At 42.4% G+C, this 14,121-nt stretch overlaps 1 protein-coding gene across 1 annotated transcript in view; it reads left to right on the top strand.

The window, feature by feature from the left end:
* The window catches only part of Dner (delta/notch like EGF repeat containing), a 301,982-nt gene that overhangs the window by 176,219 nt on the left and 111,642 nt on the right, over nt 1-14,121 (top strand). The window contains exon 6 of the mRNA XM_021173483.2: nt 13,009-13,162. Coding sequence (XP_021029142.1) covers nt 13,009-13,162 — 154 coding nt within the window. The remainder of the gene's footprint in view (nt 1-13,008; nt 13,163-14,121) is intronic.

Here is a 14,121-nt window from a genome sequence, read left to right as displayed (position 1 = left end):
AGAGAGAGAGAGAGAGAGAGAGAGAGAGAGAGAGAATGTGTATGTCGGTGTCTATGTCTGTGTGTTATGTGCAGGCCAAAAAAGTATGTCAGCTTTTCTCTTTATCACCCTCTACCTATTCCTTTGAGGTTGGGTCTTTCCCCAAACCTGGGTCTTGAATTTTTCTGACTAGATTGGAAACCAGCAAGATTTGCTAGGTTTCTTCCTATTTCTGCTTCACTAAAGCTGGGGTTATTGTTTCATGGGTGCTGGGGTCTGAAGTCAAATTCTTTATGCATGGTTGCACATGCAGCAAGCATTCTTCATCGCTGAGCCATCTCCCCAGTGCAATGGTTAGAGTTTTCTACTCCTAGTGTTTATCAGTTCTGTAATTTCAGGTCCAGTGTCCATAGAGTCTGATTTTCAGAGCAGAAGGGGGTAGGCTAATGGGTTCTTAGCTGAAGATTATATGACAAAATTTCTGAAAGTCTTGATTGCCACAAATTCAGTGCCTTTGGGGACATCTGGATAGTTTGGGCTGGAATGTGGTTCCTGCTGTGTGGTTATATGAGTGACAGAAGCTAGTTGGGACTCTCCACCTCCTAACCTAATGCTCATTTACAGTGATACAACCTCTCTGCAAATAGATCTGCTGAAAACTCTCATTCCTGAAATCATCTTTATAGACAGTGGTTCCTGAAATGCTTCCAAAAGCTAGGAGTAAGAAAATTCCAGACGTTACTTACCTCTCAGTGCTGCAGTTAGCATAGTGAAGTCTTCATAGTCACTGTAGGCTGGAAGGCTTCTCTTCCAGATGAGGCTCAGACTGGGTGTGCCCCATTCCTGACCCCTGGCTTGTGGGGACTCAGAGCAGTGGCCACACCTCCACTTTCCTTTGGCTGACCCCTCTTTTCAGGCCACATTGGGCTGCTTTGATGGAAATGTGTTCTGTTTCCTGATCCATGTCTACATGGAGAAAATATGTCAGTCCCATAGGGCAAGGGCAGCTTTTCCTGCACATATGGCTATGAAATAAATCTCTGGAGTGGCACTGGCACAGGATGCTCCCCACCACCGTCCTTTAACCGCAGCAGCAGCTGGTTCTCCAAGGGTGAGCTGGATGTGGTGCTGAAGTGGATTCTAAGGTTTCAACGTTTTATATTCTTTTCTTGGTCGTTAGCCAGACTCTCAAAATAAAAATAACACATTTCATTATGGAAAATTTCAGCATATATGAAAGTATAGAGCAGTGTGTCTCCTTTGTTTGGATCCACAATCATCAACTCAGTAGACAAGTTTTGTCCTTGCCAACCTCCAGATGCCTAACTGGGAATAACCCAGATGTCCTTTGCAGTCCAGCTGGTCTCCAATGTAAATCAGTGTTGCCTGGGACAGCCTTGTATAGCAACGTAGGTTAAAGCATCTGTGCTGCATCTCCACAGACACGGGGACCTGTTAGGCACCTCTTGGTTGAGGATGCTCTTTCACATTTGTTCTAGTTAGGCCCTTTATATGGACCAGTGGTCAGTACAAACCAGTGGAAGAACCTGTGATGGCATTAAAAAAATCCACGTGGAGAGGTGAGGATAGAAATAGAGGTGGGGGGAGGGAGGGAGAGAGAGTGAAACAGAAAAAGAGAGAGAGGGGGCAGGGGAGGGAGGGAGAGACAGAGACAGAGAGACAGAGAGACAGAGAGACAGAGAGAGTGACAGAGAGACAGAAACACAGAGAGAGGATGTGGATCTTGTATATAACCCTCCTGCAACATCTGCTTACTTGTCTCCATTTAATGAAACACCAACATTCCATATAACTGCTGCAATCTTAGATTTAAGTACCTCCCCTTTGGCAAAGTATTGCTGAAGCTGTCATATAAGTCTGGCTTTTTGTTTCCATGACAAATACACGTGAGGAACTTTTAAAGGAGGAACAACTTAGTTTGGGTTATGGTTTCAGAGTTCATGTGGCCTGGTTCCTTCACTCCTAGGCACTTGGTGGCAAAGCAGAAACTTCACAGTGGAAGGGCATGAGGGGAGAGAGCTGGTCACCTACCTCATAGGGACCAGACAGAGAAGCAGGACAAGAGGAAAGAAAAGAGAGAGATAAGTGACGAGGGATAGCCTTCAAGGACACACTCCCAGTGACCTGTTTCCTTAATCGAATGGGACCCATCTCTGGTTGCTACTGCCTCTCAATAACAATATCAAATCATGATCCACAGATGTACCCATCCCTGACGAAGGCGGAGCCCTTGTATTCCAGTTACTTTCCCTGAGGCCAAGTCTTCCCCATATGAGACTTTTAAGGAACACTCCCCGTTCAGCCATAACAGTTGTACAAGTCCATTCACTTGTCTTGTACTTAGACAAGAGACATTTTCATCCAACAGAAAGACTGTTTATGCCTTATCATGACACTTTATGTAGATAAATGTGATATTCTCAAGAAAGTTAGAGACTCCAGGCAATGGGATGGAAAGACGGTCAGTAAGAAAGGAATGGGAACAGGGCGTAGAAACCCAGATCAGGCACTGAAATTTAGCCACTTGCTTGGGCTTCCTTCAGAGTATGGATGGAGGGTGTCTCACAGTGCCATACTACACCTGGGAATGCACTGATGGTCACAGTGAACAGCTAGCTGTGAATGGAAAGGGACTTGGGATCCAACAATATGAGCTTCAACTTTGACTGTCTACTTGCTAGCTTAAGTCAATTTATCTGATTTATCTGTTGAGTCTGTTTGCATTTTATAAAATGGATCTGTGAATACCTCTCCTGACAGATACAGGGCAAGTTAATGAGCTAATTCTACATAAGCAAAGTTTACCAACAATAAAATTCAATATCTAGACAGCTGGTATTTTTATGTTCACATTGATGTCACAGGACATCAAAACCAAGTGTGATTTCCATGTACTTTTCCTATGGAGAAAGTAACAGAATTTGGTTCTTCCTTATTTTTATTTTTAAATATTATTTTTGTTCTATGTATTCAGGTGTTTTGCCTTCATGTATGTCTGTGCAATATGTGTGTACCTGATGCCCATGGATGCCAGAAGAGGGCATTGGATCCCCTAGAACTAGAATTGAACCACTGAAATTGTTCCTCTGAAAGAACAAATGCCCTCAACCATTGAGCCATCTCTTTAGTCCCAAGTTCTGAGTCTTAAAGAGAGAAATACAGTTGCTCAGAATGGTTATTTCTAGGCTGTCTGGTCTGTCTCTTAGTAGTGAGATTTTGTGAAGATGTAAAAAAAGACAATAAAATATTCAAGGTAGGCTGGGGCCTTCAGAGGCATCCTGGAGGGTGCAGATACACCCTGCTACATAGTGCTAAAGAATATAGATCAATATGAAAGGACAGGGAATTTGGTAGAGTATGGATAGACTCTGATCTCATCTAATGGCTGATGGAGAGGACAAATGTCTTCAAGAATTATACAGGTGTAGAATTTAACTGAGCATGCTGGTTCAGGCTTATGATTCTAGTGGGCGAACTTATATATTAAGCTCTATATTATAAAATATTTTCAGTGTTAAATAACACCAAAAGAAACCCAGTCTAGGTCAGAATAGAGACCTCCATAAGTCAGGTGGCAAGAGCTGAGTTAGGAAGAGGAAGCAGCCATGCGTGCCACAGGGCTCTAGGTAGTACTCAAACATGAGCTTCGTATGACTTAGCATAGTTCAGATGGGAGCGCTGAGTGTTCATGTTGTATGCTCTGTTCATAAGTAAGACATGTCACTCTTAACATCAGTGAGTTTCCCTGGGTAAGACCTGCTCACGGTACTTCACATAGTATATGGTGTGTGCTGTTCTTGACGACATCCTCAAGGGTAAATGCAACTGTAGGCATGCTTCTTATGGGTGCTTCTAGTACTCAACTGAGGATGTAAGTTGAAGTAGCAACTCAGTGAAAGCAATTTTGCAGATGATCACGAGATTATGACTAGGAGTCTGGCTCTGATGGCCAGCTTGATATAAGAGTAATGAAAATTTCTGATTATACTGAGGAAGAATTCTTCCTTCCTTCCTTCCTTCCTTCCTTCCTTCCTTCCTTCCTTCCTTCCTTCCTTCCTTCCTTCCTTCCTTCCGTTCTGAGGCAGCGTTTCATACATCCCAGACTGACCTTGAACCTGTTATGCTGTCAAGGATGACTTTAAACTCCTGATCCTTTGACCTCTATCCACCAAGTGCCAGGATTACAGGTGTATGTTATCTGGTTTTTTGTTTCTATGAGTTTTATACTGTAGTCCAGGCTGGCCTCAAACTCATGCTAATCCTCCTGCCTTTGCCTACTAGAATCATAGGCATGAACCACCATGATCAGTTAAATTCTACACCTGTATAATTCTTGAAGACATTTGTCCTCTCCATCAGCCATTAAATGAGATCAGAGTCTATCCATGCTCTACCAAATTCCCTGTCCTTTCGTATTGATCTACATTCTTTAGCACTATGTGGCAGGGTGTATCTGTTGTCATAATAGGATGTTCCCTTCCAAAGAATGTGTCCATCTCTTACATTACAAGGTAAGCTCTACAAGCAGGCAGAGTCTCCTTCTGTCCTTCATCACTTCTCTAGAACCCATGGCATCATGACACATGGTGGGTTCAAAGCGTGCTCACTGATTGAGTGTAGTTAACATATAAGTGCTGGGCAGCATCTATTCCAAATGATCTGATAAGAACAGGTTATTTTATAGTGTGGTATAAAGATACTGCACATGTTTGGAGAATCCCCTAAGATAGTAGGACTGATGCTGTTATATGGAGATTTAGTTATATGGAGCATTAAATTTAATGCTCCTAGGTGGCTCTCCAATTCTATCCTAAGGAGGCTGTGGACCATCAGGGTTGGTAAGTATGTGGATAAAGTAATTTATAGCAAAGAGACAAGGCAACAAAATATCAAGCACTGTAACATAATATCGAGCATATTACTGGGCCAGCATCCTTCTGGGTCTCTTTTGGTATGTCCTTCCCTAAGTTTTATACCATGCCAGAGGTCAAAGCTTCTAAGGCTGTCTCCAACAATGTTTCTCAATATTGACACCATCAACATTTGGGACAGGGCCAATCCTTAAGGAACACTGAACAGTGCTTAGCAGCATCCCTAAACTCCTCTCATTAGATGCTAATAGCAAGTCTCCAGTTGTGACTGTGGGGCATCTTTCCAGATATTGCTAAATGTATCCTGTGGGGCAAATAGTCCCAGAAAACCACTGCCCTGTTTGACCTCATATATGATTATTTGTACTTCGTCATGTCTTACTACTCTCTGTCACTTGCTCTAATCTGACCACACTGACATCTGGAACGTTCTTCTGGAAGTCTTTTCACTGCTAGTTCACTTTTCCTGGAGTATCTTTCTGTACACGCCCACCCCACCCCCCTCCTTTCCGAATCAGCATCTAGCTCCAGCTGTTGCTATGTCAGCAGTCTTCTTTAAAGTATGGTTTTCAGTCAGGTGCTGGTACTTTAATGCTAGCACTCAGGAGGAAGAGGCAGGGAGATCTCTGTGAGTTCGAGGTCAGCCTGGTCTACAGAGCAAGTTCCAGGACGGCCAGGACTACACAGAGAAACCCTATCTCAAACAAAACAAAACAAAATAAAAAATAAACAAAGAAGAAAAAGAAAAAGAAAAATCCCTGTTTTCTCCAACCCTCCAGGAACAGTTCCTGGATTGAAGTTGGCATTCAATGAATGGGTGGTTAAGTGAGTACGTGGATTATTAAACATTTCTTCTCTCCTTCCCCTTCTTCTAGATTTGTTCATTTTTTTAATGTATATGAGTACACTATAACTGTATTCTGACACATCAGAAGAGGGCATCGGATCCCATTACAGATGGTTGTGAGCCACCATGTTGTTGCTGGGAATTGAACTCAGGACCCCTGGAAGAGCAACCAGTGCTCTCAACGGCTGAGCCATCTCTCCAGCCACACTGAACATTTCTTTAACTTGGAACTCCTCACTGAGAAAGACTCATTAATATACAAATAGAATATTTGACTTCAAGCTGTTGAGGAAAATTGATCTCCTATCCTGCGCTTGAAAATGAATCCCCGAACGCCACTTTTCATTTTACTTCAGAATTACATTTACTTATACATGAGCAATATTTTGACAAGGAAGTATCTTTCTGTAATTTAGGTGAGCTACTAACTTGAAAGACATCTGCTCTGTCTCTTATGCCGGCGGCATTAATCGGACCTGGATTAGCATTATTATGAGTAGCATATTAGCTTTCTCAAGAATATTTGGTAGCTTTCAGTAGTTAAACAATAGTTCTACATTAAAATATGCCAGCGCAGTTTCTCCTTTTATGTATATTCACAATGTCTTATAAGTCAACTGCCTTGAAACTATAAAACCAACACCTTTATAAGTTGAGCTTGTTCTTTAATAACTTCATAGGTGTGTATAATGTACTCTGACTGCCCCTTCCCTCTTATGTCCCTCTGATCCCTATCGGAAGTCCCTTTTCCAGTTGTGACTTTTGTTTTTGTTTTGTAACCCAATTAGTTTAACCAGGGCCATGTGTGTGGCCGTTGGATTGGAACTTGATGAGGTCACTACACAGCTGAAAGCATCAGCTACCTGTTCTCCATGGATCTGACAGGAGCAAGCAGTTCAGCACTGAGCTTATCCTTCATCCAAACTAAACCTTTCCATATTACAGGGAAGGTTGCTGCTCTGGCAAGAAATCCAACTTTAAGGATCTATGCTGTAGAAGATGCGAAGATTTAGCAAAAAAACTTTTCATGTTTATGGATATCTAAACATCTGTTAATTTCCTTCCTTCCTCATCAAACAGCATTAAAATCCATTTAGTGTTTTGCTTTGTCAAAAGCAATCGCTTTAGCAGTTTCTTATCAATTTCTTTCAATGCCCTTGCTTAAAGCGAAGCAACTAAAGCATGTGCCTCTCTCTGTTTTATCTTTAAATTCAAATAAAAGCCAACTCAATAATATTTGATTTGGGGGCTTTTAATAATTTATGTTTACGAACAACATATCTTCCATGACACTCACTGGATAAGCTATGTGCAAAATGCATCTCTCAAATATCTAAAACAATTCATCTGTAGCATAGAATGTCTGGATACAAACCAAGTAAATTCTAGACAACAGCTGCCTACGCCAATGGCATATGGCAATTTCCCACCACAGGAATCCTGTCTGTGTAGGGTGTGTGCCCAGCATCTATTATAGATTTCAAAGGCAGTCACAAATTTCCCTATGCACAAAGGGCTCCAGACACAACTGGTAAATATGGAACGTGTGCTTTCTTTTGTGTTTGAGAAAACAAAAGATTTTTCTTACACTGTAATTCTAGAAAAGGGAGTTTCCTATTTAAAGGCTTTGTTTCGATCAGTCCTCATAAAACTTCAGCCACTCAGTGTCTCTGTAAGAACAACCAACAGGAAAGCCTAGCATCATGGAAAGCCAGATGGGTCCAGAAACTCCTGGTCCAGTGCAGAGGAGATGTCTGGTCACCAGGAAGTGCTCTGAGAGGTGATACACAGGGCAGAGAACACAGCTCTCACTGAAGAAGAAAGCTGGCTGCTTTGACTCCAGCTGTTCTAGTGTCTAAGGAAGACCATGTCCTTGAACTAAAGGAGATTTGGTTGCTCAGATCAAACAGGAACTCATTCTGTTCCTTAACAGAAAGAAACTGCACAATCCTTGGCAGTTTGATCACTTTCAAGGTTGTATATTATTGTTTGGCCTATTGCTTGGTTGTCTGAAGTTGAGGACTACTGCTGGTCCTTGAATCAACTGTTTGTTATAAAGGGCACCATTTACATCCAAATGTTGTCACCTCCCAGTCCCCCCTTGCAGAGTTCCTTGCCCATACTCCCTTGCCTTCACCTTTGAGAGGGCACTGCGCCCCCCTCCCCCATATTACCCTTCTGATGCCTCAAGTCTTTGCAGGATTAGGAGCATCCTTTCCCACTGAGGCCAGATGTGACCTCTACTATACATGAGTTAGGGGCCTCAGACCAGTCCATGTATGCTCTCTGGTTAATGGCTCAGTTTCTGGGAGCTCCCAGGGATCCAGGTTAGTAGACACTGCTGGTCTTCCTGTGGGATTGCCATCTCCTTGAGGGTCTTCAATCCTTCTCCTAACTCATCCACAGGGGTCTCTGGCCTCTGTCCAAGTTTTTCTGTGGGTATCTGTGTCTGTCTCAGTCAGCTGCACCTCTCAGAGGGCTGCTATGCTAGGCTCTTGTCTGCAAGTACAATAAAGCATCAGTAATACTGTGTGGGATTGGTGTCTGTCCATGGGATGGGTTTTAAAATGGGCTGGTCACTGGCCAGCCATTTGTGAAGGGCACCCTTTTATGGTGTGAAACATGATCTCATGTACAGGGATAGGTTTTCTTAGAAAGTGGGTCTGATGGGGACAGGAGGGCAGGAATGGAAGGCACTATATGTACAATGATGAACAGAATCAAAGTCAAATGAAAGCCATTTTTCAGAATGACTTCAGTGTGTTATGTTCCAGGAGCATAAAGCTGAATCAATGCTAGGAAATCTAGACATTCAATTTATATAATAACAAGACACAGATGAAGGCAATAATAATTTATATAGAACCTAAAATGGCATCAATATGATTCAACTTTCATTGCAGCCTCCCACTATGGGGTAAATTCTTAAAACATCCTTGTGATCAAAATAAAGCAGCTGCTGATGTGACCGAGTTCCAGGGAAGGGTGACATTATTCTTTGCAACTGATATGATCTCTGTTCTGTTTTCCATGGTTCAGAAAACCTTGAGACTCAATTCAAGACTGACCCATGGAGGAAAGTCAGTGTGATGACTGGTAGCAAAATCCTGGCTTCTTAGTCAGGAATGGTGACAGTGAGGTCATCAGGAGGATGGAATGAGGGCACTCTCTTCAAAAAAGAAATCAGAATGTATAGAAGTATTATCAAGAAATGAACCATAGTGAGGAAACTGGGTTGAGAGACAAAGTATATTAAAGAGAAGTATGAACAGTTCTGCCTTTTCCAGGAGGAAGGTAGGCACCTGATTGTGCTGATGGAGTCCTGGGTGGAATACCAGCATTTAGTGGGCTAAGGCAGGAGGTTTATCACCTTAAGGCCAGCTTTAACATGATCAAGCAACAGCAATAACAAATATTAGAACAGGAATCTGGGGTAAGGGATAGGAAGTAGATGGGGGACAGAGACTGGAGGTGGCGCTGTGGAAGAGTGGTCATAGAAGTCTGCCATAGTGCTATGGAGATGGCCCAGTAACTGTAGTGCTTGCAAGACCAGAAGAATCAAGACCTAAATTTGATCCCCAGGACTTACTGGTATGGTGGTGCTTGCTTGTAATCCCAGTGCTGGGAAAGTGGAGACTGGAAGATTCCTGGGGCTTGCTGGGAAGCCAGCCTAGCCTTTTTGGTAGGCTCCAGGCCAGTGAAAGATCCTTTCAAAAGAAATAATGGACAGTACCTGAGACACTACACCCAAGGTATGGCCTCCTTGTGCATGTGCATACACTAGCACACTCACTTGCACACACATGTCCCTGCAGGACACTAAAACTCTACACCCCTTCCTAGCAATGCCTACCCATGTTTAGGACTTGAGGAGCAATCCAAGGAATGCGCTTTTGTTTCTTTAGATCTTTTTTTCTCTTTAAACTAATTTAGCCAAGTAGATTTATTCTTTCAATATAATAAAGGCAGAACATGACATAATAAGAAGGCAAATACAGATGTACTACTAAGCTACGGGTAAATGTTGAGGACTATATTACCTTTCAGGTTGTCACTCTGGAAAGTTTAAATTCATTACTCTAGGTGTTTCTCTCTCTCTCTCTCTCTCTCTCTCTCTCTCTCTCTCTCTCCTCCCCTCCCCTCCTCCCACCCCTTTCCTTCCTTCTTTCTTCCATCCCATTTTCCTCTCCTTCCTTCTTTCCTTCCTTCCTTCCTTCCTTCCTTCCTTCCTTCCTTCCTTCCTTTCTTTCTTTCTTTCTTTCTTTCTTTTCTTTCTCTNCTTCTTTCCTTCCTTCCTTCCTTCCTTCCTTCCTTCCTTCCTTCCTTCCTTTCTTTCTTTCTTTCTTTCTTTCTTTTCTTTCTCTCTTTCTTTCTCTCTTTCTCTCCTTCCTTCCTTCCTTCCTTCCTTCCTTCCTTCCTTCCTTCCTTCCTTCCTGACTATTCTATGGGTACTTCCATTTCTATAGACCCGAGGGCTTTAGTGATAGCATATCTCCATATTATAAAGACACACTTTAAAGTTTTCCTTTTTATTGTTTGATAATTTCATACATTTTCACCACATCTATCCCCTTCTCTTTTCTGTTCCTTCCCACTGCTTTTTCATCCCGACCTACTAAGCTCTATTTTTGAAACATACTGTTTACTTAGCACTGCCAGTGTATAGTGGGCACAGGAGCATCTCCTGGAACCTTTCAGGGACCTTGCCCCAAAGAAACCTGGCTTTTCCCTTCACCACAGCCATCCCTTGCCAAGAGCTCCCCAGCCAGGGATGGGCTCCTCTCCCTCCACGTGGAGATTTCAACTGGCTTGATCTTGAGGCGCTCTTTCTTGCTCAGACAGTCATAGCTGATGTGAATTTGTGCATACAGCAGTCTTGCTATGTCTGCAAGATATAGTTTCACTTTAGATGTCCATTAACTCTGCCCCTTACATGCTTTCTGGCTCAACAGTCAATACTATTCTTCTCTCTTGCCTCTCCCAGTCTTCATGGTGGTCTATGTTACTTTGCATAAGCTTTGGAGCCAGGTCTGCACTTTCCTTATGCCTATAGGAAGGTCCAATTTCTATTTCCCTTCCCTTTCTTCCCTCCTAAACCCTCCTAAGCCCTCTCAGAACCCTGCCTTTTTATGTCTTTCCTTTCTTTAATTGCTATCACACACACACACACACTCATACTCCTAAATATACTTTATAAATATAAACACAGCCCCAGTCTGCATAAAGTTTCTTGTATAAATGTTTTCAGTGCTGATCATTTCGTATTGGATAACCACATGGTGTTCTTCCCTGGGAAGACTGTTGCCCCCACTCTCAGCATTCCTTAGTTGCTCGTAGTTCTTCATCTAGGGTTGAGACCTTATGAGCGTTTCTCCTCCTACAACATAGGAACATGTCTGTTGCTGTCATCATCCTTTTTCAGAACATATTAGGCAGTCACGGTGGTGACAGTTTACAGGTGTAGTGTCTTAGTTAGGGTTTTACTGCTGTGAACAGACACTATGACCAAGTCAAGTCTTATAAAGAACAACATTTAGTTGGGCCTGGCTTACAGGTTCAGAGGTTCAGTCCATTATCATCAAAGTGGGGGCTGGGAGTAGGGACATGGAGGCATCTAGACAGGCACAGTGCAGGAAGAGCTGAGAGGTCTACACCTTCATCTGAAGGCTGCTAGATGAGGGTCTTATAACCCACACCTACAGTGACACACCTACTCCAACGGGCAACACCTTCTCTTTTTAAAAAAATATTTTTTAAAAAAAGATTTATTTATATGAGTACACCAGAAGAGGGCATCAGATCCCATTACAGATGGCTGTTAACCATCATGTGGTTGCTGGGAATTGAACTCAGGACCTCTAGTAGTACAGTCAGTGCTCTTAATTGTTGAGCCATCTCTCCAGCCCAGGGCCACACCTTTTAATAGAGCCACTTCCTAGGCCAAGCATATACAAGCCATCACATGTAGCTTCTCTGACATTTTCTAGGAGAAACGATCTCACAGCAAATTTTCCGTTTCTCTGGCTGTTGCAGTCTCTTCATAGTTTCTTCAGTTATGATCCTGGAGCCTTACATGCAAGAGTTGTATTGTACATGTAGTTACCAGGCTCTATAACTCTACATGTTAATAGTTGTGGTTTTCCATGATGGTCTTGTCTGTTGCAAAGAGAAGTGTCCTTGATGGAGGGTGAGAAGTGTCCTTCTCTGTCGATATGATGATAACCATTTAGAGGATAGTTAGGGATTTTGCTGGTTTAGTAGAGTGGTGGTGATACTCCAAGGTCTGTGACGTCATTAGTAGATGGCTAGGTTTCCAGAACCAAGCTTAATTTCCCTCTTGTTGAACAGGTCTTAAATTCAATTAGAGAGCTGTTGTTTGCTCTTGAACTATGCCTCTATTACACCTTTAGGGTTATTGTGCCATGATGCTTGTGGTTCACAGGTGTCATAACTGGGTAGGACTGTTGGGTGCTTCCATTCTTTGGAAGCTTGCATGGCATTTCTGGATCCATGAAAGCTAGTCCCCAGAGAGGAGGCTTTCAAGTTAGATCCAGCTCTGGTCCTCTGAGCACTGTGTCTGAGGTTTATGGTGTCTTCAGCAATAGGGGCTTGGGAAGGTCCAGTTTTATTTGGGCTTTTCAGCTTCTTCAGATATAAAATTTCAAGTCAAAGTCATTTCTTTGAGTCTGATGTTTGAATTGTAGCACTGTACTAAGGTCATGAGTGAAATGCTTGTATCTTGAATCAGATTCTTTAATTTTCCCTTGTTCCCAGGGATTCTGACTGGTTGTATTTTGAGATCAATTATAAAGTGATACAGGGAATCCTCCTGATGCCCTGGAAAGATGGGCCAAGTAGGACAGCTGGTAACATTTGGGGTGTGAGTACCATCTATGCTGAGGATTTGAGCTGGTTGACATGGTACCTAATTTGGATGGCTAAAGGTGGTATACTTCGGCAAAGCTGCCATTCCTATGGGTCAGCAAAACATCATTTTTAGTTTAAAACTAGTTGTTCTTTCTATTCCTATCCTTGGAAGGTTGGAAGTGGTTGGGATAAATATGAATAAACTATAAAAATAAATGTCCAAAAATTGAACTGCAAAGAGCCACATACTATTTCCCATAAAACACAATTTAAACAGATTATGACGAAGTTGAATGATTAAATCACTTAGTATTGATATCTCTATAAGAGGACATGGGACATTTAAGCCTTCAGTTCCGCCCAAAGCACATGTTTTAGAGTATTGTATTCAAGTGTAACATACTCTGTATTTTTGTGTCTTAGGCAACCTTTTCCTGCACCTGCCAGGACCAGTACATTGGCACCTTCTGTGAAGAATTTGATGCCTGCCAGAGGAAACCCTGCCAGAATGAGGCGAGCTGTATTGATGTAAACGAGAAGCAGGATGGGAGCAATTTCACTTGCCTTTGTCTTCCAGGTAAGATTTACTTAGTCAGTAGTCAGTGATGTCTCTCTGGAGAATGTACACGCATCGGTTAGGGGATGGGCAAACAATTCTTTGTCCAGCTGTCGGATAAAGGGCTCTCATTTGAACCTATCAGTCTGCATATACTTAAGGACTGGAGGAAGGAAGTGCATATGAGCCAGTCATACCTCCTGGCTTGCTTTCTGATGTTAGGATGTACCTGTTGTTGCAGTCCACCATTTTTTTTTTTTTTTTTGGTTTGGGAAAATGATATTCTTAGGCAAGTAGTGTGTATGTATGTTTCAGAAAGCAATCATACAAGTATGTCTTGAGATGGGCGCCATTGCTCTGGGTTATATGTTAAGTCACTTAGGCAAAAGCTAGGGTGAGCCATACGAGCTGCTGTGCAAAGGCACCTGAGCCTCCTATTTATGATCATTATCTATGTTGATATGTGCTCACCAGCCTGCATTCTTGGTAGCTTGTTTTCCATCACAGGGCAAGTCTTGATTAGTATGGGGTATTCTTGAATGGAACAAGCAACTTGAAGCTCTCTAAGCATTTGAACATCTTGATATGGTTGTAAAACAGTGAGAGACTAAAAAGTTCCTCGTTTGCCACGCTTCTTTGCATCTCATTCTGGTACCAGTGTTTATTAATGTGTGGGCACTTGGGGTGAGGTAGGTGATGTCACTGGAGAGTGCGGATGGAGAAATGGTAGTCAGAGAGATTAGGTACTCACTGTCCGAGACACAACCTACAGTGCACAAGTTTATAAGCTGAAAATGAAGAGTTACTTATTCCAACCCAAACTTAATAAAATCTTAAGAATCAGTTAATAATTGATACATTCACCATTCATCAGGCCATTTTTGTGTGTGTGTATGTGTGTGAATGTGTGTGAATGTGTGTGTATATGTGTGTGTATGTGTGTGTATGTGTGTGTATGTGAGTGTATGTGTGTGTATGTG

This window comes from Mus caroli, chromosome 1, assembly GCF_900094665.2.
Source record: "Mus caroli chromosome 1, CAROLI_EIJ_v1.1, whole genome shotgun sequence".
NCBI lineage: Eukaryota > Metazoa > Chordata > Mammalia > Rodentia > Muridae > Mus > Mus caroli.
Note: the sequence above shows the minus strand (reverse complement) of the source record. Positions and strands in the feature narration are given on the sequence as shown.